We start from the raw sequence: 24845 nt of genomic DNA, 5'->3' as shown, positions 1-24845 counted from the left end.
ATCAACGCCTTTTGCTAATTTGTAAAATGGTCTAGTTCCATTCTATGTACTAATCTTTTGAAAAAAAATAAATGATATAATAATAATAGTTGTGATTAAAAGTCCCGCCTCCACCCTTTTGTATAAAAAATGATCTCCCTGTCCCCATTCCCTCTGAAAATAATAAATATGTGATAATCGATCTAACGTCTCCTCCATGTCAATGTAACTGATAAAAAATGATGTCGAGTGCACTCGTTATCGACCAATCAAGGTTTTGTTTGTGAGAGACGTTTCGGGCCTCCATCAATGTTCCGCAATCTTGGTTTTTTGAGTCAGGAATGCTCGTGGTTTCTCGACCTTTTCCTCTCCCTCCTCCGCTTCCAATAGAAACTCCATGATCTCTGTATCAATGACCATGAGTTTGCCCATCGCATCATATGATCCTCGATTTAAACTTTGTGTTTCTTGGATGCCACTTCCTTTCTCCGCGATTTGTCGTTTCAAGTCTTGTCTAATAACCATTCATCATAATCCGACTCCATAACACTTCCAGAACAGCGTCTCAACTCGTCGGCAAGGATTTCCAGTGCCCCTATCATTGCACTCCTCTTGACTTTATAATCATCATTGAATATATGTGCTTTCTGGTTTAAGGAATCCGTCGTGTCGATTTTTCTCTTGGTGAAGGCGGAGGATACCATTTTATTTATGGAAATCCTGCCATAAATCAGAGAAAATAATATAAGCTTCTTGGAATATAACTTACTTTCAAGCCGCATCAATGCCTCCTCTTAGAAGGAGTGAGGTCTTCTGCTTTGTTGGCTCGTTTCATCTTTCTGTCCATCGCGGTCTTGTTTGAAGAAAGTCAGATACTTACATATATGCTTCAACATCAGAATTCACCTTTGCAGCTCTCTTACCGCTGTCTCTTAACTTCAAATAGAACAAGTACCATGGAGTTGAATATTAAGAATGAAGATATTTACGTTTGATAAGTATCGATGTAGTGAATATGGTAGTATGGTCACATGGCCACACTACAGGGACATAAGTCTTCAATACTGAATAGCTTCAATAAAGAGAAGACAACAGACGCAATATCAATCAATGCATTAAACCTATTATGAAGACATCATAATCACCACCCAGGTGATAGCAACAATAAGTAAAAGAATGGGTGCGACTGAGGAATGATACAATGGCGCCAGATAAAAATTGTTGTCCGAGGTTGAAAAGTTGAAGTCCAACACGAGGGCAAGACAGTGAGTAAAAGTGAATTCAATTTGTATAGTTATTTAGAATACTTCCAATTCTCGAAAATATCCCACGATGCTGAATTATCCTTTCAATAAGAACTTACAAACTCAATCTGATACACCTGCCATCGCCCTTTTGAATCAAAATGATGTTATTGCATATTGTACTGGTGGCATTCATCCTACTTTTGGGAGTGGATGACATGCACAGAAAACGGAACGGACGTGGAGATCTGATTGACTGTTTGATCAAGGAAGGACGTCAATATTTCGGCGGAGAAAACGAAGAAAGTTTTGACTTATCAACCCACGTCGACAACCAGTCCTCATTGTTTCATTTCCAAGGAGACAACCAGCCGGTACTTACTAGAAATATTGTCCACAACATTTAAACCTTCTAAACTCAATGCAGTTATGAGATCAGAATCCGAAATCAAAGATCTACTTGGGCATATTGCCAGACCCGTTGAGAAACAAGATAATGCTGAATCTGCAGAGAGCTTTACGGGGAATATGGCCAACATGGCAATTGCAACTGCTTTGGCGCCTGTAACTCCATTTGAAAAGAACAGAATGCCCCAGCAAGAAGAATTTTTCAACAAGTACGCAGAAAAAGCACCAACTTTGGAGGAGGCATGTCGACAACTCGACATTGAGAGCATTGAGGAGCTGTGGATTGGGGAACTTGGCCCAGATACAACATTAAAGTTTTGGCAGCCGTCTGGTATGTCTTGGATGGTAAATAAATCAGCCGAAATAGGAGAATGTATCCTTGGAGATGATATGGGTCTTGGAAAGACTTTGCAGGCATTGGGCCTCATATGTCACATGAACAATAAGAGGAAGAAGGGTAATGGTGATATTGGACAACCAAAGCCTAGCTTGGTAGTTGGTCCAATTGCAGTTTTGAATGTTTGGAAAAGAGTTGTAGAAAACTTTCTATACGAAAAATATCAAGTGCACTTATACTGTGCGGGAGGGAAAACTCCCATCTTGAGCAAGGAAAGCCTCAAGAGCTTGAAACTCCCCCAGTATCATATTTTTGTCGCCAACTTCGAGTGGTTAAGAGCGAAGCACAAAGGCCAAAACAAACCCGATCTACGAGCAGTGTTCGATACTGTTATCATTGATAAGGCCCATACCATGAAGGACGAGAACACAGGAAAATATGAAGTCCTTCGCAACTTCCTATTGTTGACCGGCCCACCCGTAATGAATCAGGATGTGGATATTGCGGCCATGCTATCGCTCTTCCGGCCAGATAACTTGTGAGAGGACATGCAATGCGACAGAAAGACCAACCCATTTCGTCTCGAGGATCACCACTGCCATGCTGTCCTGAGAGCGACCAGTTTTGCCGTCCACAGATATTTGAATACGCTATCCGAGAAAGACCATATAAAAGGAGGGGAGCGGCTGGGGAAAATCTGTAATAGTCCTCTTTGAGCGGGGTTTTGGTACAACCATGAATGATGTGTCAATCGGCTCTGCCATTCCACCGGTCAAAACCACTATTATTGATCTGGATATTGACGAAAAGGAAGTCAATGTGATGGGGAGAATTTTGGCCGAACTAAGAAAAAATTGGTGTAAGAGAACGAGAATGGAGGGATGATTATGGATTGGGAGAAAGTTTCGAAATCTCATCCAGAGTGTAACCTGGCGCCTATTTGCTAGCCTGTCATGGCAGGCATCTGAGATAGAGAAGTTTCGAACCAACGCAACCCTTCGATTCTTTCTTGAGAAAATCTCTGACATGCCTAGGTAATCATCCTTCAGCGAGGGTTTGGTACAATTCTCGATGGGCTGTCTGTTCGTAAGAGGAAAAAACAAACAAGCCGGAATTGACCACTGGCGAGGCCCTTCAACAATCCAATTGTGCCATATCAATTCTGAGAATTGAAAGTTTAAATAGCCTTATATATTACATATAAGTGAAGATTATCCTAGGATTTTTTTGGCATCATTAACTCTCAGAAATTTATTTGTGCTTGATTTATTGTAGAATTGATTGGGGTGATCAATTTTGGCCTCCTTTTTCTCCTACGTGTAGACTGATAGTCAATCGGTGCTGCAATTCTACCAGTTAAAACCAGACAGCCATTGTTATTGGTTCATCAAGCTTTCAAGTCTCACCTCTAATGAGTGCTTACTAATAAGCTCAGATTCACCAGTTAAAGAAGAGAAGATTGTTTTCAGTGAAGATTTGCATGTGAAAAATAAAAATAAAAGATCCATCATCACACCGCGTGCAGCTACCGTTGAATACCCCGGAAATGTGGAGTCATGGGAACAGAGCTTCGAGCATAAGCGTGTACCGAGAGATCCAGCTGAATGGAAGACCGAGGATGCAAAAAGATACCTTCATTTTCAAAATTCTATATTAAATTCAAACATCAATATTTTCAACTATAAACTGAGCCTGATCATCAAAAGCTCGATAATCTATAGATGCGTCACTTTTTACCCATTCTGACATACAGTTTTGTTTTAATTTTCAATTTCAAAAAATAGTGCTTTTCACAGATTTTCGATCTTTGCGCGTTTGGGTGTTTTTTGAGTTACCGAGGTTATTTTTGGAGGTATGAGATTCAAATAAAGCGACCAAGCCATCTTCTATTGTGCTTAAACATCAATTGCATTTAACATCCCCATTCTCAACTGTTTTCCTCTTCATCTTATTATTAGTCTTCTCCTCGTTCTCATCTATCTATTTCATCAGTTCTTGTAACAAACAATCGAACAGTTAAGGATCACAGATAACATACAAGCAACCATGTCAGAGCTACGCTATGATGGCCAAGTTGTTGTTGTGACGGGAGCTGGCGGTGGATTGGGAAAGGCATATGCCCTTTTCTTTGGTTCAAGAGGTGCGAGTGTAGTTGTGAATGATCTTGGAGGATCGTTTAAGGGCGAGGGCAATTCTACAAAGGTATGTATTCTTTCCAACTATCACATAGCCATCTTACATTCCTGAACATAACTAACATCATCATCAGGCCGCAGATGTTGTAGTAAACGAAATTATAGCCGCAGGAGGAAAGGCAGTAGCCAATTACGACAGCGTCACAGAGGGCGAAAAGATTATCGAAACTGCCATTAAAACTTATGGCCGCATTGATGTCTTGCTCAACAATGCCGGTATCCTTCGCGATATCTCATTCAAGAACATGCAAGATAAAGATTGGGATTTGATCATCGATGTCCATGTAAAGGGATCATATAAATGCGCGAGAGCAGCATGGCCACATTTCAGGAAACAAAAGTATGGAAGAGTGATCAATACTGCCAGTGCGGCGGGTTTGTTTGGAAGCTTCGGCCAGACGAACTATTCAGCAGCTAAATTGGCTATGGTCGGATTTACGGAAACTTTGGCGAAGGAAGGAGCGAAGTATAACATCCACGCTAATGTTATTGCTCCTATTGGTACGTTTTAAATTACCCCTGATTTATCGGCTGGTATCGAATCTAATGAATCATAGCTGCTAGTCGTATGACTGAAACTGTCATGCCTCCCGAGATTCTCGATAACTTAAAACCGGATTGGGTCATTCCTCTTGTAGCTGTTTTGGTACACAAAGACGCTCAAGAGAATGGTTCAATTTTCGAAGTTGGTGGTGGACATGTCGCTAAACTTCGATGGGAACGCTCAAGCGGTTTATTGCTCAAGGCAGATGATTCATATACTCCAGGAGCTATCCTGAAAAAATGGGATCAAGTCAGTAACTTTAAGGATGCCGAACATCCTTCTGGTCCTGCGGATTTCATGGGTCTTCTTGAGAAATCAATGAAGATGGGTCCAAATGAGCAAGGAGAGACTCTTGATTTCAAGGGCAAGGTCGCTTTAGTTACCGGTGGAGGTGCTGGGTAAGCATTCAAACTTTCATTTTCCAAGAGACTAAGCTAATTCTGTTAGCATTGGTCGATGCTACTGCTTAGCGTTCGCCAAATATGGTGCCTCAGTTGTTGTCAATGATTTGATGAACCCAGATGACGTTGTCCAAGAAATTCAAAAGCTTGGTGGAAAAGCCGTCGGTGTCAAGGCATCTGCTGAAGATGGAGATGCTGTCGTTAAAGCTGCAATTGATGCTTTCGGACGCATTGATATCATTATCAACAATGCTGGTATTCTCCGTGACAAAGCTTTCACCAATATGGATGATAAGATGTGGGATCAAGTTATTGCTGTTCATCTCAGAGGTACATACAAGGTCACCAAGGCTGCATGGCCATACTTCTTGAAACAGAAGTATGGTCGCGTAGTAAATACCACATCTACCAGTGGTATCTATGGTAACTTTGGACAATCCAATTATGCTGCTGCCGTAAGTTTAATATCTTGATTTGAGAGACGTTTGCTGACCTTGAAAGAAATGTGGTATTCTCGGTTTCTCTCGTGCCCTCGCCCGTGAAGGTGCCAAATACAATATCTACGTAAACACAATTGCACCAAATGCTGGTACCGCAATGACCAGAACCATCATGCCAGAAGAGATGGTTCAAGCATTCAAACCAGACTACATAGCGCCATTAGTTGTCGCACTTTGCAGCGATAAAGTTCCAAAACCACCAACTGGAGGTCTTTTCGAAGTTGGTAGTGGATGGGTTGGACGAACAAGATGGCAACGAACTGGTGGACATGGTTTCCCAGTCGATGTCAAGCTTACCCCCGAAGAAGTTTTGAAGAACTGGGAGAAAATTATCAACTTCGATGATGGACGATCTGATAACCCTGAGGATAGTCAAGATGGTTTGAAGAGTATTATGGCAAACATGCAAAATAAGAAGGGTGCGAGCAAGGTATGAACCTTCTCCTCATGTTTAGAATGAGCATTATGTATATTATAGTCAATCAATAAAGATATTCGTTAACATATCCTTCCGTTACAGAAAATCGAGAAGAAGGTTGAAGTGAATCAAGAAATCCTTGATAAAATTGCCGCAGCCAAGAAAGCCGAAGCAAGTGGAAGTGAGTTTACGTTCGAGGAGCGGGATGTAATGCTATACAACCTTGGAGTTGGTGCAAAGAAATCTGAATTGTCTCTTGTTTTGTAAGGTTTCCAATTCTTTCACACCAACCTCGACTAATCGGAGTGTAGTGAGGGAGATGAAAATTTCCAACCTCTCCCAACTTTTGGTGTCATTCCACCATTCAATGCTGAAGCCCCCTTCTCTTTCGACGATATTGTACCCAATTTCTCCCCTATGATGCTTCTTCACGGCGAACAATATCTCGAAATTGCTTCCTACCCCATTCCTACCTCTGGTACCCTCATTTCGTCACCAAAACTCCTAGAGGTAGTCGACAAAGGAAGCGCCGCCGTTGTCAAAGTAGGAACCACCACGACAGAAAAAGAAACTGGAAGAAAAGTATTCTATAACGAACAAACAGTTTTCCTAAGAGGCAGTGGAGGATTCGGAGGTGACAGAAAAGGGGCGGATAGAGGAAATAGTACAAGGGCGAACAAAGTCCCCGAGAGAAGCCCAGATGTGGTTGTAGAGGAAAAGACGACGGAGGAACAGGCTGTGATTTATAGATTGAGTGGTGATGTGAGTTTTCTCATGCAAGATAATAGGATAATTGCTAATGTGAATAGTATAATCCTCTTCATGTTGATCCAGCATTCGCAGCGGTGGGAGGTTTCAAAGCGCCTATTCTTCATGGTCTTTGCTTTATGGGAATTGCTGGGAAAGCGGTTTATCAAAAGTAGGGATTCTGTTTCCTGTTTATTTCTTCTCCTTTCATCTCATCCTCCTCCCTCACTATCAACTCTCCCTTTCTCTTATCTGCATAAGATTTACATCCCTCGCTAACAAATAAATAGATTCGGTCCCTACAAAAACATCAAAGTCCGCTTCGCGGGCACAGTCATCCCAGGACAAACATTGGTCACGGAAATGTGGAAGGAGGGGGATAATAGAGTGGTTTTCCAAACGAAGGTTAAGGAGACGGGGAAGTTGTGTATTGGTGGTGCGGGCGTGGAGTTGGTGGGAGAGGGGAAGGAGAAGTTGTAGTGGGTGGCGGTAGAGGGGTGGTAATGAATTAAAGGTTTTGGTTGGGTTGTTTGTAGGATTTGGGGGATTTGGGGATAAGGGTTTATATTAGTTGGGAAGATGTTGGGTTAGTATACCTGATATGTTGTATGTTATGAATAGAATGAGTCAGTCAGTGAATACTAATCACCCTGGATCTGAATGATACAGAAAGTATGCATTGTGTGGAGAGTTGATATATTCATGATAGTGAGCAGGTATGAATATTCGAGAAAATTTCTCCATCTCCTCTTTGATATCTGGAAAGTTAGTACATTACATACGCTTGCCTATACTTTCTAGGATATTCAAAAGTAGTGGTTGTTCCCGTGTAGTATAATAATGAATCTTTTGTTTTTATTTTTCACATGCAAATCTAGATAGTAAATCTTACCTGATTAGGACTGAGGAATGAAATTTGGGAGATGGATTGATTAGTTGATCTTCAGCCTCATACATATGTGACATTGTTCCTTTTTCTACGAGTGTTTTCACATGTTAAATAATAAGACGCCACTTTCAGAAAAATGCTCGGAACAATCCTTCTACTATTTCCGACCGGTTTCCCGTGAACCACCACCAGCCGCAGCGGCGCGGGAGTGGGGAAGCAAGCAAGGAAGCAGCAACCTACACTGTGCACCCCACGTACGTAATGTATTTCCCCTCATGCATTTCCCATCCTCAATAATCCCCCTCCCTCCCCTCCACAACCACACACACTCACCATGATCCCCTCCTCCTCCTCCTCCAACCCCCTTCCCACCCCTCCCATAATTGACGACAAAACCCCTCACATCCTCCCCTTCATCCTCCACTATCTATCTCTCCATCAAAAAACGCATCCCACACGTCCCTTCATCATCGGTCTCAACGGAATCCAAGGCGCCGGAAAAACCACCCTCGTGAATACACTCTACGGAATTCTTACTCGAGATCATAGGCTCGAGACGCTAGTATTGAGTATTGATGATTTATATCTAACACGAGCGGATCAGGAGAAATTGGCGAGGGAGAATGAAGGGAATAGGCTTGTGCAGTTTAGAGGGGAACCTGGTATTTATATTTTTACTCTGGCTCTTACATCAAATCTCCTCTATCTTATACCCAATCTACTCTATCTCTTATATCCCCTCCCTCCCCTCAATTCCCAATCCTCAACCACACACCCACAAACCAAACCACCCAGCTAACCACCCCCCTCTTTACCAGGAACCCACGACATCCCCCTCGCCCGCACCCTCTTCACCTCTCTCCTCCAATCCCCTCCCACCCCCACCCTCATCCCCTCCTACGACAAATCTCTCCACTGTGGACTCGGCGACCGCTCCCCTTCCACCCGCACCGTCAACGACACTTCCCAAAACCAACCTCCCATCCAAGTAATCCTCTTCGAAGGCTGGTGCGTCGGGTTCCGCTCTCTCTCTCCAACCAGCATCTCCCTCCTGCACAATAACAGTCTCTCTCTCCCCCCATCCACCCCCAGCACCCTGCGCGATCATCCCCTCTCCTCCCTTTTGTTCATCAACCAAAAATTAAAAGACTACGACATCCTAACTGACACCTTCGATATCTTCATCCACATCGATGCGCTCGATACCCAATACGTGTATTCCTGGCGACAAGAACAAGAAGCTGCGTTGCGCCGCGAAAAAGGAACCGGTATGAGCGATGAACAGGTAAAAATCTTCGTCGATGGTTATTATCCGGCGTATGAATTATATCTTGACGGAGTGCGACGGGGGATATTCAGAGGCGGGAAACTTGGGGAGGATTGGGAGGGGAGACAGTTGAGATTGGTGGTCGGGAGAGATAGACGAGTGGTGCAGGTGGAAAAGGTTTGAATTGTTGATAATGTGATTATGAGATTGAGGTAGGCGTTGAGGGGTTGCGTGACTCGTAGATATAGATAGATTCCTGTGAAATCATAATTCGCCCAGCTGCTTACCCAGAAGAGGTTATTAGAATATCAAAATCGGAAATTGATACTAGAGACGAGCCCACGAGGAAGATTGAAAGGCTATCGTCTGAAAAAAAGAAATAAGACATCAAGGCCAAGTTTATCAAGTATATCAGTATATCAAAATCTCTACCTCATAATTCAGAGCTACTACTTGTGACACCATCCTGTCTCCAGATCGGGGGAGTTCATTATCAACACACTCGTTTGACCAAGGCGGTAGGTAGTCTTCAAACGATTTAGATTCCAGTCAAAATTGAGCATTGTCCGTCGAGGTCATCTCAGCGAGTACATAGAAGTTGTAACACATTGTATATGCCATTTCCATTAATAAAAAGAAGCAAATGGGTATCTCATAATAGCTAGCACAGAACTCCCTGCGAAATGCAAATAAAGCACAAGACTCATCTTGTCGTTCCTTTCCTTTCCTTTCCATTTCCATTTCATTCCCAGACCCCAAAACCCAGCGCGTTTGTGTACAGCCAAATAATCCTTCGCACATTAAGATAACCTAGTAGCTATATACAAGCTCAACATATTGCTTATAAACACTTGAGTTTCCTAGATAACGTATGCTCCACACACTCCGGATTTTCTCCACGTACCGCTAGCAGCACAACTAGCCATTATATCGAGCCCATTTATTCATACATTATTTCCCTCAATAACTCCCTTAGCACCCCTCTTCATACGTTCCATGTCTTGATTGTAGCTCTTCAAACATCCCCTGACATCTCTTTCTCTCTTCTCAATTTCCTCTTCGAACTTTGAAACCATAGCTCTTTTTTCTTTCCTAGCTTTCTTCAATGCTTCTAAAGTATCCGAAAACCTTGACAAAAACCAATCACCTGCTTCTTCCCAATCATCTTTAGATAAACTACCAAAGAATTCAACCATAGTTGCTCGCCGCTTGTCCATCTCTTCTTGATTGTCTGGTCGATGTTGTTCAACATGGTGACTGACACGTTCATTAATAGGACGATCTGAAAGTGATAGGTCCGGTTCGCTGGGCTGCTCGCTAAGAGCCGAAGGACCTTCAAAAGATTCATCTCTAAGTTGTTCATAATCCATGTTTTTCAAAGCGGAATCATCATAATCAAGTGGGATATCAGCACGGTTCAAATGGGTAATTTGATGTTGCGTGTTTCCCGCATGAAAATTTGGTCGAGATTGAAGGGCTGGTTGTTCGTCCATGTGGGTGCTATCTTCAGAGTATCGCTCGCCATCAGAAGATTCCTCAGATTGACCTTGCTGCGTATCCTGAGGAGATAGCGGTGGAAGACGATATTGCATATTTCCGGGAAGTATAGCATTTTCTAATACTTCAACATGAGCCTTTCCAGGTTTGGGCTTTGGCGAAAATACCCCTTCGTCAAGACCTCGTTTTCGAGAACCTCCAATTGTTTGCATTCCATTCTTAGGACGATTTGTAATAGCGTGATTGAAACGATCAAATGTCTTTGGTTTGCTCGGGCTATTATGCTGCGGCTTTTGGGGTTGTAGTGGTAATTCTGACTGAATGGCAGGTTTGGGAGTCTGACTTTGCTTGTAAATGGGGGCTCCAAGAGCTTGCGTCTGTGGTCCTTGAGCATTAGGTTGGTGAAAAATCTTACGCGATTGAAGGGGTGCTCGTGCATCTTCGATGTATTCTTGACCGAACACAGACTCCTCTGGTGAGTCCCCATCGTAACCATTCTCATGTGCAACGTGAAAATTATTTTGTTCCAGCTCCTCCTGCTGCCCTCTGTAATATCCGCCATCAAATTCACGATTGCCGCCAGTAGGCATGACTCCCATGTCCTGTCCACCTCGAAAGTTTCCCTGGCTGATAGTTTCATCAAAAGCGCTGTTTACTGTAGAGTCCTCGAAATTTTCGACATTTTCTTGCTCTTCCTCTGGGTTGTACTCTGCCTGCATTTGGTTTATTCCAGATACTGTATTTCTTTGCGAAAATTCAGCCGGCTGTTCATAGACAGGCTCCTGATTGTGAGCTCGATTCGTATTGGCAGATGCATCTCGTTGCTTCTTGGGAGGTAATCTCAACTTCTGTGCCATCGCTTGACGATCTGTACGTTGTTGGAGTGGTTGAGGGGATGGCGATGGTGGGTGAGGCGGATTAGATTCTTGTTGAAGGAAGCCGCTAAGGCGAGGATTGCCAGCCATGTTATAGACGTTATTAAAGAAATTGTTAAAAGGAAAGTTTAATGGCATGTGCGGAGTTAATGAGTTTGGGGTCGACGATGTAGGATGTTCAAATTGTGAGATTAAAAATGTGTGACTTGTAAATAGAAAGATTATATACGGTCGCAAATCAATTCATTCCATCAATCTAGTGCATTAATTGATTTAATGAAGAGCTGAAACTCGCACGACGTAAATAAATCGACTTGGATCTTCTTCAGATCAATCGATTAGAGTTGGGGTTGTTGGAAACAGCAATTTAGATGGTGAAAACGGTTGTTGAGTCGCGATTTCCTTTCATAAAATGAGGTTGAACGCGAGTCGCGACTTCGACGATAGGTGATCCCGTGACCCTTAAGGATTAAGTGCGTTGTAGTACCCACCCGCGCTCACACTGCTTCCAAAGCTATTATTTGTCTCATACCATGGAAGAGAAATATTCACGCATCAAAGTGATCAACATATTAGGTATAATTAAATAAGTTACATTCGTAAGAAATCTAAACTAAAATTAAGCAAAGCCTGCCTATACTACCAATACTGCCAGACTATCATACAAATGCGAACCACCAGAACGAACCGCACCGAAACCACAAAATCTTCATGACCTACGTATTCTTCGTAAACCATTACCAAGTTGTTTTTAAAAGCAATTAGTTGTTCCTAGCATATGCAGACTCAACCTCCTTCTTATACTTCTCCAAAATGGCCTTTCGCTGCAATTTTTGTGCAGATGTTACCAATCCCTATTAATGTTAGCATGCACCATGTTGTAAAAAGGAGGAAAATACTGACATTCTGAGGAGTCCATTCTTCATCTGATAAGACAACACCTTCGATGATTTCAATTCCTGACAATCCACCAGCCTTACCAGCTTGTTGTAATTCCTTCAAAACTGCATCTTGAATCTTCTTCTCATGTACTAATTCCTCCACACTGGATCCTGGGACACCAATTCTTTCGGCGAGTTTCTTTAAGGCAGGTTCTGCTGGAACGATCAAAGCAATTGGCTTAGTTCTCTGCTGATCGGCATAAACGCAGATATTTCCTACAACTGTAGCGGAACGGTAGATAGATTCGAGCTTCTCAAGGGCGATATATTCTCCGTTTTGAGTTTTAACCAAATTCTTCTTTCGGTCGATGATGTTAAGATGACCATTCTTATCCCATTCTCCAATGTCACCAGTCTTGAACCATCCGTCTGCAGTCAAAGCTTCTGCTGTTTCTTCGGGGTTCTCATAATAACCTTCCATGACGGGATCTCCTCTAATCCAAATTTCTCCTTGGGGGTTTGGTTTGTTGGTTGCATAATATCCAGCATCTGGGAAATCAACAAGCTTGATTTCAATGGAACCAGGAATATCACCCAATGCTTCATCGGTCCATTCCATAGGATCCATCAAAGCACCCATAGCACAAGTTTCGGTCAAACCATATCCGTTGATCATCGGTGTAATGGCCATAGAAATAAATCTCTGAGTATCTTTGGAGATTGGTCCACCACCATTCAGACAAATTCTGAGTTTTCCACCAGTGGCTTCCTTTACCTTCTTAAATACTAGTGCATCCAAAGCCTCAGCACCTGGGAGACCATAACGCAAGAGGTTGTTCTTAGCCCAAAGTGCACCCCAGAAAAGGTTCTTGACGATCGGGCTTCCACCATTAACCTTAGCAACGATACCCTTCTTGACTGACTCCCACACGGCGGGAACACCAACTAAAACGGTTGGCTGGAATTCTCGAATATCTCCCTTGCAATTTTTGACTGATGTATCCGACAAAGTCTTAGGGTTTCCGTAACCCATAGTTCCACCCCAATACAGACAAGCATTTTCGAAAACGAACTCGAGAATATGTGCAAGAGGAAGGTATGTCAGAAGACCGTCACCTGGACCAAGATATGGTTCAACAATAACATTGACACCAGCAACTATAGTAAGCGCAAGCGCTAGTCAGCACGACGTTTATATTTCACAAACAATAAATTTTACTTACCAGCTGCTACGACTGCCTTGTGCTTGATGGGTACACCCTTTGGTGGTCCGGTAGAGCCGGAGGTATACATAATGCAGCACAGGTCTTCTGGTGCGGGAGGTACTGGTTCAACAGGATTATCCTCGCCAAGCTTTCGTAATTCCTCAAAACTCAAAATCTTGAGCTTCTCGTGTGCCTTCTTGAGGCTATCGATGTTCTCTTGCTTAACCTCATTCTGACTGTTCCAGATTACAAATTGAATATCTTTGGCTTCTTTGAGAGGGTTAATCAAGGTTGGCAATAGATGAGGATCCAAAAAGATAGCTTTGGCTCTGGTCGCAACCAAGGAATGCTTGAGACCTTCTTCGCCCAAAGTATCGTATGCGGTAACAATTGGCATCGATTGAGAAACTGCGCCATGAGCAGTTGCTAACCAATGAGCACTTGTTGCCGCAAAAATGTGTACTCGATCCTCTTTGTTCAATCCAAGCTTCCTGTAACCAGCTCCAATTTGTAAGATTAACTTTTCATATTCTGAGAAGCTCATGTATTTATATTCGCTGAGTTCGAAATATGTCCATTTCTTATCGACTTCTTGTTGTTCGCCATCAACCATTTTCTTCACCTTCTTCACCTCTTGGTGAGTCTTGATCAATGATCGACTTCCGACAGCTTTCGCATTTCCATACTTCTCGGAACTTCGTTTGATTATATCGAAAACAGTTGAGACATCTTCGGATGGGCGAGTCGCAAGCTTGTTGGCTGTCGAAGGGTGTCTTCTTGGAATAGTCTCCCCGTTTACGGGTTTGTGGCCTGGCACCTCTGCACTGAAAGGTGGTGAGTGATAGAATTTAGGTTGAACGGAAATGTTCTTGAGCGACCCTGAGGACGACATTTTGATCGGGTGACGATGAAGCTCAATTGTTGAGAGTTGATGTATTTGATGGATAGAGGAAGTTGGTGATGCGCAAGCTCCGGTCTTTGTTGATTTGACTTCGTGTTATGTATTTAGCAGACGAGAGAGGTACGCGAATGGTCTTGAATTCGTATAGGTACCTGCTACCAGTACTGTATTTTCAATGAAAGGATATAATTCTCTTCAATACAGTTCCAGGAAATGGTTGAGATATATTCGGGATTTTGGGGAAGCAATTGAGGCTGGGGAAAAGGGAAGAAATAATAAATCGCCTTAATAATTGCCAGGTAGATAGAATTATGACGCTGCCTTGCTTTCCTTTATTTTGGAACAACCAAGATCCCATCTAGTAAAGGTCAGAGCTTGACCAATTGTTGATGCTGAATTCAATGCACGGTTACTGGACTCACCAAAACAAAAAAGCTCCACCAGGTCAACATTATTTCAAAGCTGCCACTGCCACTTTCTCTCTCACCCATTCGTTCATCGAGCAGTGATTGAGGATTGAGGATTGAGGATTAAATTGAGCTTAGAGCCTAGACTTCAACCATTTACTCTGTAGAGAAATCCCTGCTAGTAAAGCTATACCGACGTACGGAGTATACACCTGGATATCTGCTTGTGCTCTTAGACATCTTACTTATAGTTACATCTTACTTACATCTATCTGTCTATCCATCTTACAGCACCTGGATGCTACTGACATTGGCGATGTTGGAGCATATATGCACATCATAGCATGTTTTGGTCATTGCTTCTGTCTATCCACTATCGATCTATTCACTACCTCAGGATCATTTACATGTCAGAACTTTGATTATACACTCAGGCAAACGTTGAGATAAGAAGGGAAATATCATACCTCACACCTCACACCTCACACCTCATTCAACCATTTTCCTTATCTACTCTGTACATTTCCTTAACCTTCTGACCGCTCGAGCTTGATTGCCTGTACAGGTAAGCATCACTCACGTACGATTCATATAGGTGGGTCAATACGGCAAAAAGAGAAGAACTTTTTCTACTCGAGCACATACTACCATTGCATGTCTGATATGCCAGCTGTTACACTTTCGATAGTCTCACAAAAACGAATCTGATAGGCAGTTAACTATCTCAACATCAAGCCCTATTTCTCTAATAGACCAAGGATTACTCAGGTATATTGAAAAGGTTTCACCAGCCAACTACAACTTTCAATCATGGCTGGCCGCGTTCAACCATTTCTTGATTCTCTTGGCCCAGAAGTGGAGGACCCCGAAGAAGGTAAGGTAAACAAACGATTTCATTACATATCTGTTTCACTTTTCTAGAGTTTCAATACAGTCAAGTGATTTTCCAATTGCTTGGAACGAGGCAGTGTGAGAGCCTTGGTAACACAGCAGTCTATTGTGGCGCGAGATGCTTACCGAAAGGGGGGTTAACATTTGGCTGCTTTTATAATCAATCGAAGTGGTCGTTGAGACGTTTCGGTGTCGTCGGATTTGAGATTATGAGCACAACTTCGTATCATCTTTTCAAGAGTATCAAAGAATTCATGTGGATTCATAGGACATGTCCTAGACCTTGAATTTTGGTCAAGTTAATAAGCTAAAATATTAAATTCTAGAGGCGTTTCTGTTGTTCTCTCAAACCATCCCATCCCAGAATCTCGGATTCGTAGATTCAAAGGCTACTGAAATAGATTTCACCATTAACGGTAGAGATCTCACAATTTATCAATCACCTACAATCTTATCATCAAATCGTGATGGGGGTACTACTGGAGCAGGTAAATCAGCCCTTCTATCACTACAATTAGTTACTTACTAATGCTAAGCACAGTGATATGGAAAATTACCCCCCTTTTCGCAAAATGGATATCCTCACCTACAAATCCGCTCCTCCAGCATCAGATAATCACCCCTGATTCAGTAGTCCTTGAATTAGGTTGTGGAATATCCGGTCTAATAGCCCTTACTCTATCACCTCTTCTCCAAACATACATCCTTACAGATCAACCATATGTTCTCAAATTTCTCTCTCAAAATCTTTCTTCCAACTCCTCCACATCATCAACCACAACAAACTCCAAATCCAAGTCCCGAAAATCCAAACCCCCATCGTCAACATCCACATCAACAACCCAACAACCCTCAACCAACAAAATCATCCCTCTAACCCTCGACTGGGAAACCGACGTCGTCTCTCCCTCTCTCACCTGCTCAGAAACCACCACCAGCTTCGACACAATCATAGCTTGTGATTGTATCTACAACGACGCATTAATACCACCCTTTGTCCAAACGTGTGTTGATCTCTGTCGTCTTCGTTCCACATCCTCATCTCCAAAAGATCAAGATCAAACAGAACCCAGTAATCCCACTCTCTGTGTCATAGCCCAACAACTCCGTTCTCCTGATGTTTTCGAATCCTGGCTTAAGGAATTCAATAAATCTTTTAGAGTATGGCGTGTACAGGAGGGAGATATTCAGGCGTGTGGGTTAGGAGAAGACTCGGGGTTTGTGGTGCATATTGGGATTTTGAGATAGGAAGTAAGAGTTGATGTATCTCGTAGGTAGGCCAGATTCCAAATACTACGAAATCTTTGAATATAGTTTTGCTGGTTTAGTTCTTGGTGAAGAGGATGTATATTTTATCCTGAATGCTGTGTGGGATAACGATTCATATCACATTATACTGGATACCTGAAATGAAGTTCTGGGATGGAGAATGAGATGAATCTTGATATTATCGATAGACTATGTAGCGTATTTAAGATTAGAGGGAGGCGGGGAGAAATACACTTCATACTCGCAATGGATAAATGTATAGTAGCAATACATTTCCACATCTTCACCCAGCTTTCTTCCCCTTTCACAACCTTAGTCAACATATATATGACCTCTATAATCTAATCAGATGCTGGATGAATCGTATACTATGACCCCTCTACATATCCACTAGGTACATATACATGTATCTGAATGACGAATATCTCATCGAGAAGTTTCAAAGAGATATCTTTTCTTTTACTCCTCTTCTCTCCTCCACTTAGTCGGAGATCTTAGGATGGTTATTGGATATGGATGGATTTCGTTTGTGTTCAAGTAAGAGATGAGATTATCTAGTCCCATAGCGATGTTAGGATCTTGCGGATGTGGGAGTTGGGCAGTGTGGATGAGAGAGATTGAGAGTGATATGTTATGGAGAGATAACCTAGTGGAAATTATTTCTTACTATATGTTACTACCTTGGTAGGTATAGTTGATGGATTTCCTTCGCGAATAGAGTTACTGTGTGCTTTTGGGATTCGTTTATTATGTTTTGAAGTTTGGTGGAAGAGGAATAAAATTACATTTATTCATTTATTCGAAACCCCCCTCAATATTTGGTTATTCAGTCGACTATAACTGGCTCTTTATCAATCATGATATTCATTTGAATTGACTAATTGAACTGATAAACAGAAATTGACAAGCAATCTGAGAAACGGTCAATTCGCAACCCTAGTGGGCGAAATATAGATATGGGATGCTGAGAATGTTACATTGTTGTCGAATTGAATTATAGCTCGCGAGATGCGGTGACTCGAGGGTGTTTAGATGGGGAATAATAGATAGTATATTATATATTTGCGAAAAAGCTTTTGATGAGGACGGTGATGTGTATGGCGGAGAAGTGAAAAATACATACACGTGTTGGCTACAACGTAGTTCCGTCTGAAATTTGTGACTCGTGCACAGTCTCAAGTATTTCTCTATTCAATTAGCCCGCGATTAACTCGCTCGTATATCGTGGTTTTTTGACAATGCAGAACTCGACGTCGTAGGTTATCATTCAAGAACTAGTCTCCATCGGAGGGAGACCAGCGAAAACTTGGACAAACAACTTCAATTCTATACCAGTCGGTGATTGGCGAAGACATTTGAGTATTTGTGTCTGTATCGATGAAAAAATACCAAGTTCTTATTTGAGAACAGAGAAAGAAGTCTTGAATCATTGCTTGGTTGTAACTTCCCTCTCGGTTTGAAAGTTGCTTCCCCAATAGTGGTTTTGGTAGTCATAGTTTCCTCATTGTGAGAATCATCACAAGACTCACATCTTCTTTTTGTTTCTCACTTACTCTACGTCAAATATCATTACAATATCATTGTCAAATATCACTAAACCATCATTAGAATTGCAAATTCTCGAAATAGAAGATTCCAAGCCATTATGTCCATCGTGTCTCCCAAAGCGAAGCCCACAGCCTGCGATACTTGTCGAAGATTAAACATTCAGTGTAATCTAGACAACTACATCGATGACTGTGAGAGATGCACCAGTCTAGGAGAAAGATGCTTCATCACAGATGATTACAACATTACTATTCATAAAGTTCCCCAGAGAACGCTTCACAATCTCAACAGTACGGAGGTTATATATCAACTGGGAGCTCTGGGTATGGAATTACACAACAAGCAATCAGACGGGAAAAATACACACGCTATTGTTGATGCATTTGTCTCTAAGTTTGAGGGGATATCAGAGGAGGCTATCAACTATCCAGAAGTTCAAGGGTTCTTGGCTTACCACCTCTCGGGACTCATTATGTGGTTTAAGAACAACCCCGACCATCAAGTATGGAATGTTGCCCTATATGATCAGAAGACTAGGCAATCACTGTAAGCTCCCTTGATCATTCCACAAAGCTTTGAACAATAAGTCTAATTAATTCTTGTTAAAACTCATTCAACTTGCATCTTCAATTGACATGCTCTCAGTAAAAAATTAAGCGATATCTTGAAATCCCTCCAATACCCACGATATTCGAACAGCGCATCTTGCTTTGCATGGCTACTTAACACCATTGATTCTGAGGGGCAAAATCCTAGTGACTCTCTTTCAGACAACCACAATCAAGCACACACAACCTCCTCTGACCCCGCGAATGAGCCCGAACGCAGACTGTCTGCAGATATACAGGCTGGAGAATCACAGGCTGGAGAATCGCAGGCTAGAGAATCGCAAGCTGAAAGCTTACAAGCTGGAGACTTACAAGCTGGAGACTTACAAGCTGGAGACTTACAAGCTGGAGACTCACAAGCTGGAGAATTGTAGACCGAAGTATCAGTGGTTAGATATGTGCAGTTTGAAGCCGTGCCGCTTGAAGACATGCACTATGCCAATCTAGAAGAAACGATGAGGTTTCGCACAAATGGATCTTTCCAGATAGCAAAGCACCTGAAATCAACAGTATCTATGACGAAGACTACCTTGCAGAAGGAGATATAGCTTAAGAGGGATCCTGGTTCAATACGGGAGTAAGCGCAGCGGAAAGAAAAACTAGATTATAAATCTCGTTAATTTGAGTCTAGCGTTTGTTATCACTACGGTTCTTACATTGTTTTTTGGGTATCATAGCAATGTAATATCAGCTGTTTGGCGTCCATAGAAAAACTCAGATGCCTTAATATTTTGATTTCATTGAGAATCATAAGCATGGTGATGAATGGGTGAACACTCAAGTCGAAGACCTCCAAGGGTTCCTCAGGACTAGTGATGAAAATAGAACATTACATAACTTTCCAGCTTATTTGCTTGATCCAAGAAGAACTAAAGGCGAGCTTCTAGGTAAATAGTTCCAATGGTAAAAGAAGACTACGATCTTAGACTAATTCAGGCAGCCGGACACAATATCAAAATGAGACTTCTTGTCATCCTTCAGGTTCTTTCATATATAATCACCGCATTTGCAGCTCCTATCCATGTTCAGACAATTGAGAATACATTGGTTGCTCTACCCCCAAAACCTGCGACCAAACTGCGGGCACCGAATGCTGCCATTAGGCTTTGTAAGATTATATGTAAGTTTAAATCCGATGAACGCCGGACTTATGCTGCTTGCTTCAGAGACCGAGTCAGCAGAACCAATTCTGGGGCTACAGATGCAGCCGATCAACTGGTTTGTTGTTTGATACTTGTGGCTCCGGAATTTGGGTAGTAAAGTTAACGGACTTTATTCTTGCCAACAATCATTTTGGTGGACGGATGGTTTCAATTACTTGCGTTAAAAATGGAACCAGAAGATGGCTAGAAATTTCTCCCAGATCAACAGGTTGATGCGGAAGAATTATCCGTCTTGGACAGCATATCGACGGCGGCAAAGAAATTTGAGAAATCGGCCATGAGGTTAAAGAAAGCAAATTGGAGGGCAGTTGGAATTCCAGGGTCCAGGGGAGAAATACATATTGATGTAGTGAGATTTGTCTTTCCTTGATAGATTATAGGTCCCCCATGCTCCGGTTTGGGCGCCTACATTGATGATTCCTTCAAACTCCTGAGGCGCAGGACGATCCAACTCTGGGCTGGTTTGGAATACGCTATTGAGACCTCAAAGCAAAACATTAGAGCTCTTCCGGGGAAGTTATTGAGTTTTCAGTCGCTGGAGATGAGCACTCATAATAAGACATGAAAACACAGCGCCAAATCAGAGAAATCCCCCAAAAGTACGAAGCAAGCATTAATGAGTTTATACGAGAACAACCCAGGAACGTAGGAATAAGGCGCAGGTGGAGTTGCTTTCTGAAAAGACAAAGATGAAGCCCGATGATGATGAATCAGTTGCGCATACACGAGTTTCCCAGCGCGTAATGGATAAAGGAAAGCAGATATCTTAAAAATCCATTCAACTCGATCCGCAAGAAAATTATATTGACGGTGATGTGCTTGGAAGTATTATGGGATTCTAGATCCGCAATATAGATGCTGACTGAGCTCTCGGGAAGTTTAAAGAGTTGAAGAAAGGCAAGTATCTTGCATCAAGAACTCGAGGGAGCATGGTAAACATGCAGAACAGATTCTTGCCTGAAGCAATCACTATGAAATGATTGTTGCAGAGATTATACTCACATTGTATCGTAGTCTAAAGAAGTCACAAGAATTAATTTAATCACGGCAATAATCTTATTCCTTCACCTACAGTGTACTGTCATTAAAACTCACCCCATCGCGTGAACATTGAATGAAGCTATTCTCACTGAAAGCGATGTTAATATTGACATCTACAATGAAGCTTACATTCAATTTTAACCCCCGGATCATAAAGTATCAAACGCGGATACAAAATGCAGAGGAAGATTAATCTATTCCCCACGGGAAGTCTTGTCGAAGAAATGTTCTCAACCAGGAATACAATGACGTCGACAAAGCTCTCATACATGGATTTCAGAAGACAGAGAAGCACCACAGTATCGTTGACTAAAATTCCTCAACTTGAGGTGAAATTGTTGATATAGCGATTTACCCACCTCCTTCGTCATTCAGATCAACATTTAGCCGAAGAAACATCTATGCTACTTTCTCCTTGAGAAAATGATGTCATTCTAAACTCTATACTTTGGACCACTATTCTAGAAATCGTATGTTGCAATCGGATACAACTTCCAAGGTGTTTTTGTATTGTAGTCTTGCTTCTAGATATTTAGATTGGTGAACCTGTAATATCTGTGAACTCAACGATTTCGTGTGAGTGCGTCAATCCATGTGAATATCAATTTGTAGCCTTGATTTATGGTTGAGATGTAGCCACTCATACAACAAATAGATCCTGAAAATGAGAAAACGCACATCCAAACATAAAGTTCTCTTATATTCGTCACCCCATTTGCACAACACAAATTAGGCGATAGCCAACTCGAATTCTTGCCTCCTTCCAAGATAGGCAATCTTGTCACCTCAACAACAAACATCGTGCTAGTGCAGCCAATTTTATACGCGTAGCAAATCAATACTAGCAACGACAAACACAAATGACAACTTAAAGATTGTCGCCAACATACTCCTCTATCCCCCCAATGATCATTGGTACCATTTAAGTGCCAAGATACTTCATTCACAACTCATTGCCTTTCTCGGCACAGCTTGATAACACTACCAGTGATATTCTGCAACCCGGATGATCATCGACCCAACGCACGAAGAGATTTTCCTTGCAAAAGGCAACCGCACATCACTGACTCACCGTGAGGAATATGAAGCCCTGTCTAGCTGATGATCATGCCCCGCAATACGGTAAAAGTTTCCGGGGTACCCCATAACAAGCATGCAATATTTCGAAATCCGACAACTCTACCACGCAATCCACTTGCGAATCGACATCATTCACTGGATTATCATGATACCATGGTCGCATGACCAAATGAACAACACACTCAAGCTGAGAAAAAAAATCCTTCACAACTACATGTTATCATAACGTTATGAATAATTCTTGGACTGACGAAATTCACGACAGCCAACCATACGGGCACTCGAAGCGCTCTTGCCTCGAATATTCCAGGACGCGATTTATAGTGATTTTCCGACTTCGTTTGGATCACTCACGCGACGCCTTCACTCTTTGCCAACTGGGAAAAAGGAAAGAAAGCTGGAAGGGCTGAAAAAATGCCAATAGTTTGTTGGATGCAGCACGTAAACCTGCTGAAAGATAATCCTTTCTACTCTCGTGATAGACGATCTTATTCACGGGAAGAGAAGATCCGAGCACATGACCATCAACATGTCAAAGTTATTTCTCCCACCGCACGAAACTGGCGGGAAGACTTCGGGATCGTGAAAGCTCATCCCCAATTCACTCGTCCTCGCACTCGCATTTTCGTTTGGGTTACCAACCAACATCTACATTCCATCCTCTCCACCTCCTCCTCTCCTCGCTTCGTACCACTCATCCTCTCCTCTCCACAATCCCTCTCAAAACCACTCAAGACCGAGTGACCGCGCAAATCCAAAGGCTCCTCTCCTCCACGATTCCCCAGGCGTTACCGGTAGAGTCTCGGGTATTTCATGGCATAACCTAAATCCCCATCCACCCATACGTAGATACCTAGGTTTCGCGGTTCGTTCCAACAGCCGACCAGATATCGAACAGGAACATCCGACCACCCAAATCACTGCCACTCTCAGCATAATTCCAAGCATTTCAAGCATAAATCAGGTGCCGAGTGAGTTGGAACAGCGGGGTGTGTTTCGGTGGCCCTGACATTAGTGTTGTTTTACGAGGTTTTATAATGTTTTAATTTACTTTTTTTTTTCTTTCGAGATAAAATTATATAGTAATACGTATTGGATATTCGAAAAGGTGGAAAAGGAAGGTCATTTCGAAGGCTGGACGAATAAGACGGATGAGCGGTTACGGTGTATTGTTGTTACGGGATGGAAATGGAAATAGTATGTCCGGGTGAGAGAGTGGAAAATGCGTGATTTGACGTGATGAATGATAAAGGTCTATGTGGCGTATTTCCCCCTCGTCTAGCAGCTTGATTTTTCAGCTTCCTCCGCGCTTTCTGTTGACCTAACCGGCCTCTGTTTTTTTTTTCTCTCTCAAAGCCCGTCCGTCCCCTGGAGAGTTTGGTTATAGAATCTTGAAATTATCACCACGCCCCTTCCTAAGTGGATGTCCTCCTCCGCTAAATACAAGATTGTGTAGGACTTGGGGCTTCGCAAGCCTTACTTAAGTCCTAAAAGGACCTTTTTACCCTAAAAGGTGGAGAGTTGATAATGGTAACGGATAGGTCAAGCGGGATTCGGTCAGATTGTGGGGGTTTGGCAACACTAGCCCGTAGGTAACAATTGTTGGAATTCTCGAAAACCTTGGAGGGGTACTCCGTATTAGCATGAAATTGGATTATAGTTGGTTCCCACTTGATGTGTGTTGGTGTTTTGTGCTGGGTTCGAGATTTATGAATTCTGTCTGTTGGTAAGCCGTATTATATCTGGGACTGTGACTATTTGGGGATGGATCGATCATACGAGAGGAAGGAGATTGCAATGGCTAATTTGACATGGACAGAATTGGTGATGGAGGGGTAGGAGCGTAGAGGGAAGAGATAAGGGAAAAGTATTTGCATTACTATAATACTCCGTAGATGGACTTGGGAAACGGTAAGTGCCATCGTATTTGAAAAGCCATATCTAGATACCAGGCTTGTAGCCACATTCATTGTTCAAAATTTCTTAGGAGATAGACCTAGACTAGCATTTAGCTCTGCGGGACACGAGCTAGCCAAAGTCTCAAGCCCATATTCATGGAGTTGGAAATGCCGCGTCGTGATAGCTTAATGAATGGAACATAAAATAGAACTTCGAGAACGTAAAAGAAGTGCCCAGATCTTGCCACCTCCAATGTCTAGAGCACGTTTCTTGACATTAAATTGGCGTTGATAAGAACAAAAGTTAAAAAGAGAGCGAGCGTATATGCAAGATTCCGGGGAAAGTGATGTAATATTGACTAACTGGGATACTGAAACCTACAAACATAAAATAGAGTTTTCGAGATATGAAAGATGACATGTAACAATGCCGATTGCAAGAAATGGTACATCTGGCTGTGATATCGAGGATTCGTCACTCTTTTTGATCTGGAGGAGGAAGAAAACTTTTCCGAATCCCCTAGCTTTACCCGATACTTTGGTATCTCCAAGCTGACAGTTAGAGTTGGCATGCCATGGAGATTTGCATTAGTTACTCTATGAAAAAAAGCAGTAGTGCCTCTTAGGTCTGGGGTCCCCAATAAATTCAATA

At 42.4% G+C, this 24845-nt stretch overlaps 9 protein-coding genes across 9 annotated transcripts; 6 read left to right on the top strand and 3 right to left on the bottom strand.

Annotated features, from left to right (window-relative positions):
* Window positions 1-285: 285 nt before the first annotated feature.
* On the bottom strand, window positions 286-683 carry Bfra_004364 (uncharacterized protein; the record flags this gene model as incomplete). Its single annotated transcript, XM_037334770.1, has 2 exons — window positions 286-493; window positions 550-683. The coding sequence occupies 2 exons, from the start codon at window positions 681-683 to the stop codon at window positions 286-288; spliced, it is 342 nt and encodes a 113-aa protein (XP_037193304.1).
* Window positions 684-1652: 969 nt separating this feature from the next.
* Bfra_004363 (putative snf2 family helicase atpase protein) lies at window positions 1653-2510 on the top strand (the record flags this gene model as incomplete). The annotated part of the gene is made up of 1 exon (XM_037334769.1): window positions 1653-2510. The coding sequence occupies one exon, from the start codon at window positions 1653-1655 to the stop codon at window positions 2508-2510; it is 858 nt and encodes a 285-aa protein (XP_037193303.1).
* Window positions 2511-4014: 1504 nt separating this feature from the next.
* Window positions 4015-7253, top strand: Bfra_004362 (putative peroxisomal hydratase-dehydrogenase-epimerase protein; the record flags this gene model as incomplete). The annotated part of the gene is made up of 9 exons (XM_037334768.1): window positions 4015-4170; window positions 4238-4664; window positions 4721-5105; window positions 5155-5563; window positions 5610-6038; window positions 6129-6289; window positions 6338-6788; window positions 6836-6945; window positions 7064-7253. 9 exons carry the CDS (start codon window positions 4015-4017, stop codon window positions 7251-7253), a joined length of 2718 nt encoding a protein of 905 aa, XP_037193302.1.
* A 743-nt stretch (window positions 7254-7996) lies between these two features.
* Bfra_004361 (putative d-glycerate 3-kinase protein) lies at window positions 7997-9112 on the top strand (the record flags this gene model as incomplete). The annotated part of the gene is made up of 2 exons (XM_037334767.1): window positions 7997-8324; window positions 8481-9112. The coding sequence occupies 2 exons, from the start codon at window positions 7997-7999 to the stop codon at window positions 9110-9112; spliced, it is 960 nt and encodes a 319-aa protein (XP_037193301.1).
* A 761-nt stretch (window positions 9113-9873) lies between these two features.
* Window positions 9874-11439, bottom strand: Bfra_004360 (uncharacterized protein; the record flags this gene model as incomplete). Its single annotated transcript, XM_037334766.1, has 1 exon — window positions 9874-11439. One exon carries the CDS (start codon window positions 11437-11439, stop codon window positions 9874-9876), a length of 1566 nt encoding a protein of 521 aa, XP_037193300.1.
* Window positions 11440-12062: 623 nt separating this feature from the next.
* Window positions 12063-14279, bottom strand: Bfra_004359 (putative long-chain-fatty-acid- ligase 1 protein; the record flags this gene model as incomplete). The annotated part of the gene is made up of 3 exons (XM_037334765.1): window positions 12063-12155; window positions 12205-13340; window positions 13406-14279. 3 exons carry the CDS (start codon window positions 14277-14279, stop codon window positions 12063-12065), a joined length of 2103 nt encoding a protein of 700 aa, XP_037193299.1.
* Window positions 14280-15505: 1226 nt separating this feature from the next.
* Window positions 15506-16834, top strand: Bfra_004358 (putative diaminohydroxyphosphoribosylamino-pyrimidine deaminase protein; the record flags this gene model as incomplete). The annotated part of the gene is made up of 3 exons (XM_037334764.1): window positions 15506-15569; window positions 15913-16074; window positions 16128-16834. 3 exons carry the CDS (start codon window positions 15506-15508, stop codon window positions 16832-16834), a joined length of 933 nt encoding a protein of 310 aa, XP_037193298.1.
* Window positions 16835-18500: 1666 nt separating this feature from the next.
* Window positions 18501-19385, top strand: Bfra_004357 (uncharacterized protein; the record flags this gene model as incomplete). The annotated part of the gene is made up of 2 exons (XM_037334763.1): window positions 18501-18949; window positions 19049-19385. The coding sequence occupies 2 exons, from the start codon at window positions 18501-18503 to the stop codon at window positions 19383-19385; spliced, it is 786 nt and encodes a 261-aa protein (XP_037193297.1).
* Window positions 19386-19911: 526 nt separating this feature from the next.
* Bfra_004356 (uncharacterized protein) lies at window positions 19912-20268 on the top strand (the record flags this gene model as incomplete). The annotated part of the gene is made up of 1 exon (XM_037334762.1): window positions 19912-20268. One exon carries the CDS (start codon window positions 19912-19914, stop codon window positions 20266-20268), a length of 357 nt encoding a protein of 118 aa, XP_037193296.1.
* Window positions 20269-24845: the final 4577 nt, after the last annotated feature.

The sequence above is a fragment of the Botrytis fragariae genome, assembly GCF_013461495.1.
Source record: "Botrytis fragariae strain BVB16 chromosome Unknown tig00000050, whole genome shotgun sequence".
Lineage (NCBI taxonomy): Eukaryota > Fungi > Ascomycota > Leotiomycetes > Helotiales > Sclerotiniaceae > Botrytis > Botrytis fragariae.
The sequence above is the reverse complement of the archived record's forward strand: the minus strand, read 5'-3'. Positions and strand labels throughout refer to the sequence as shown.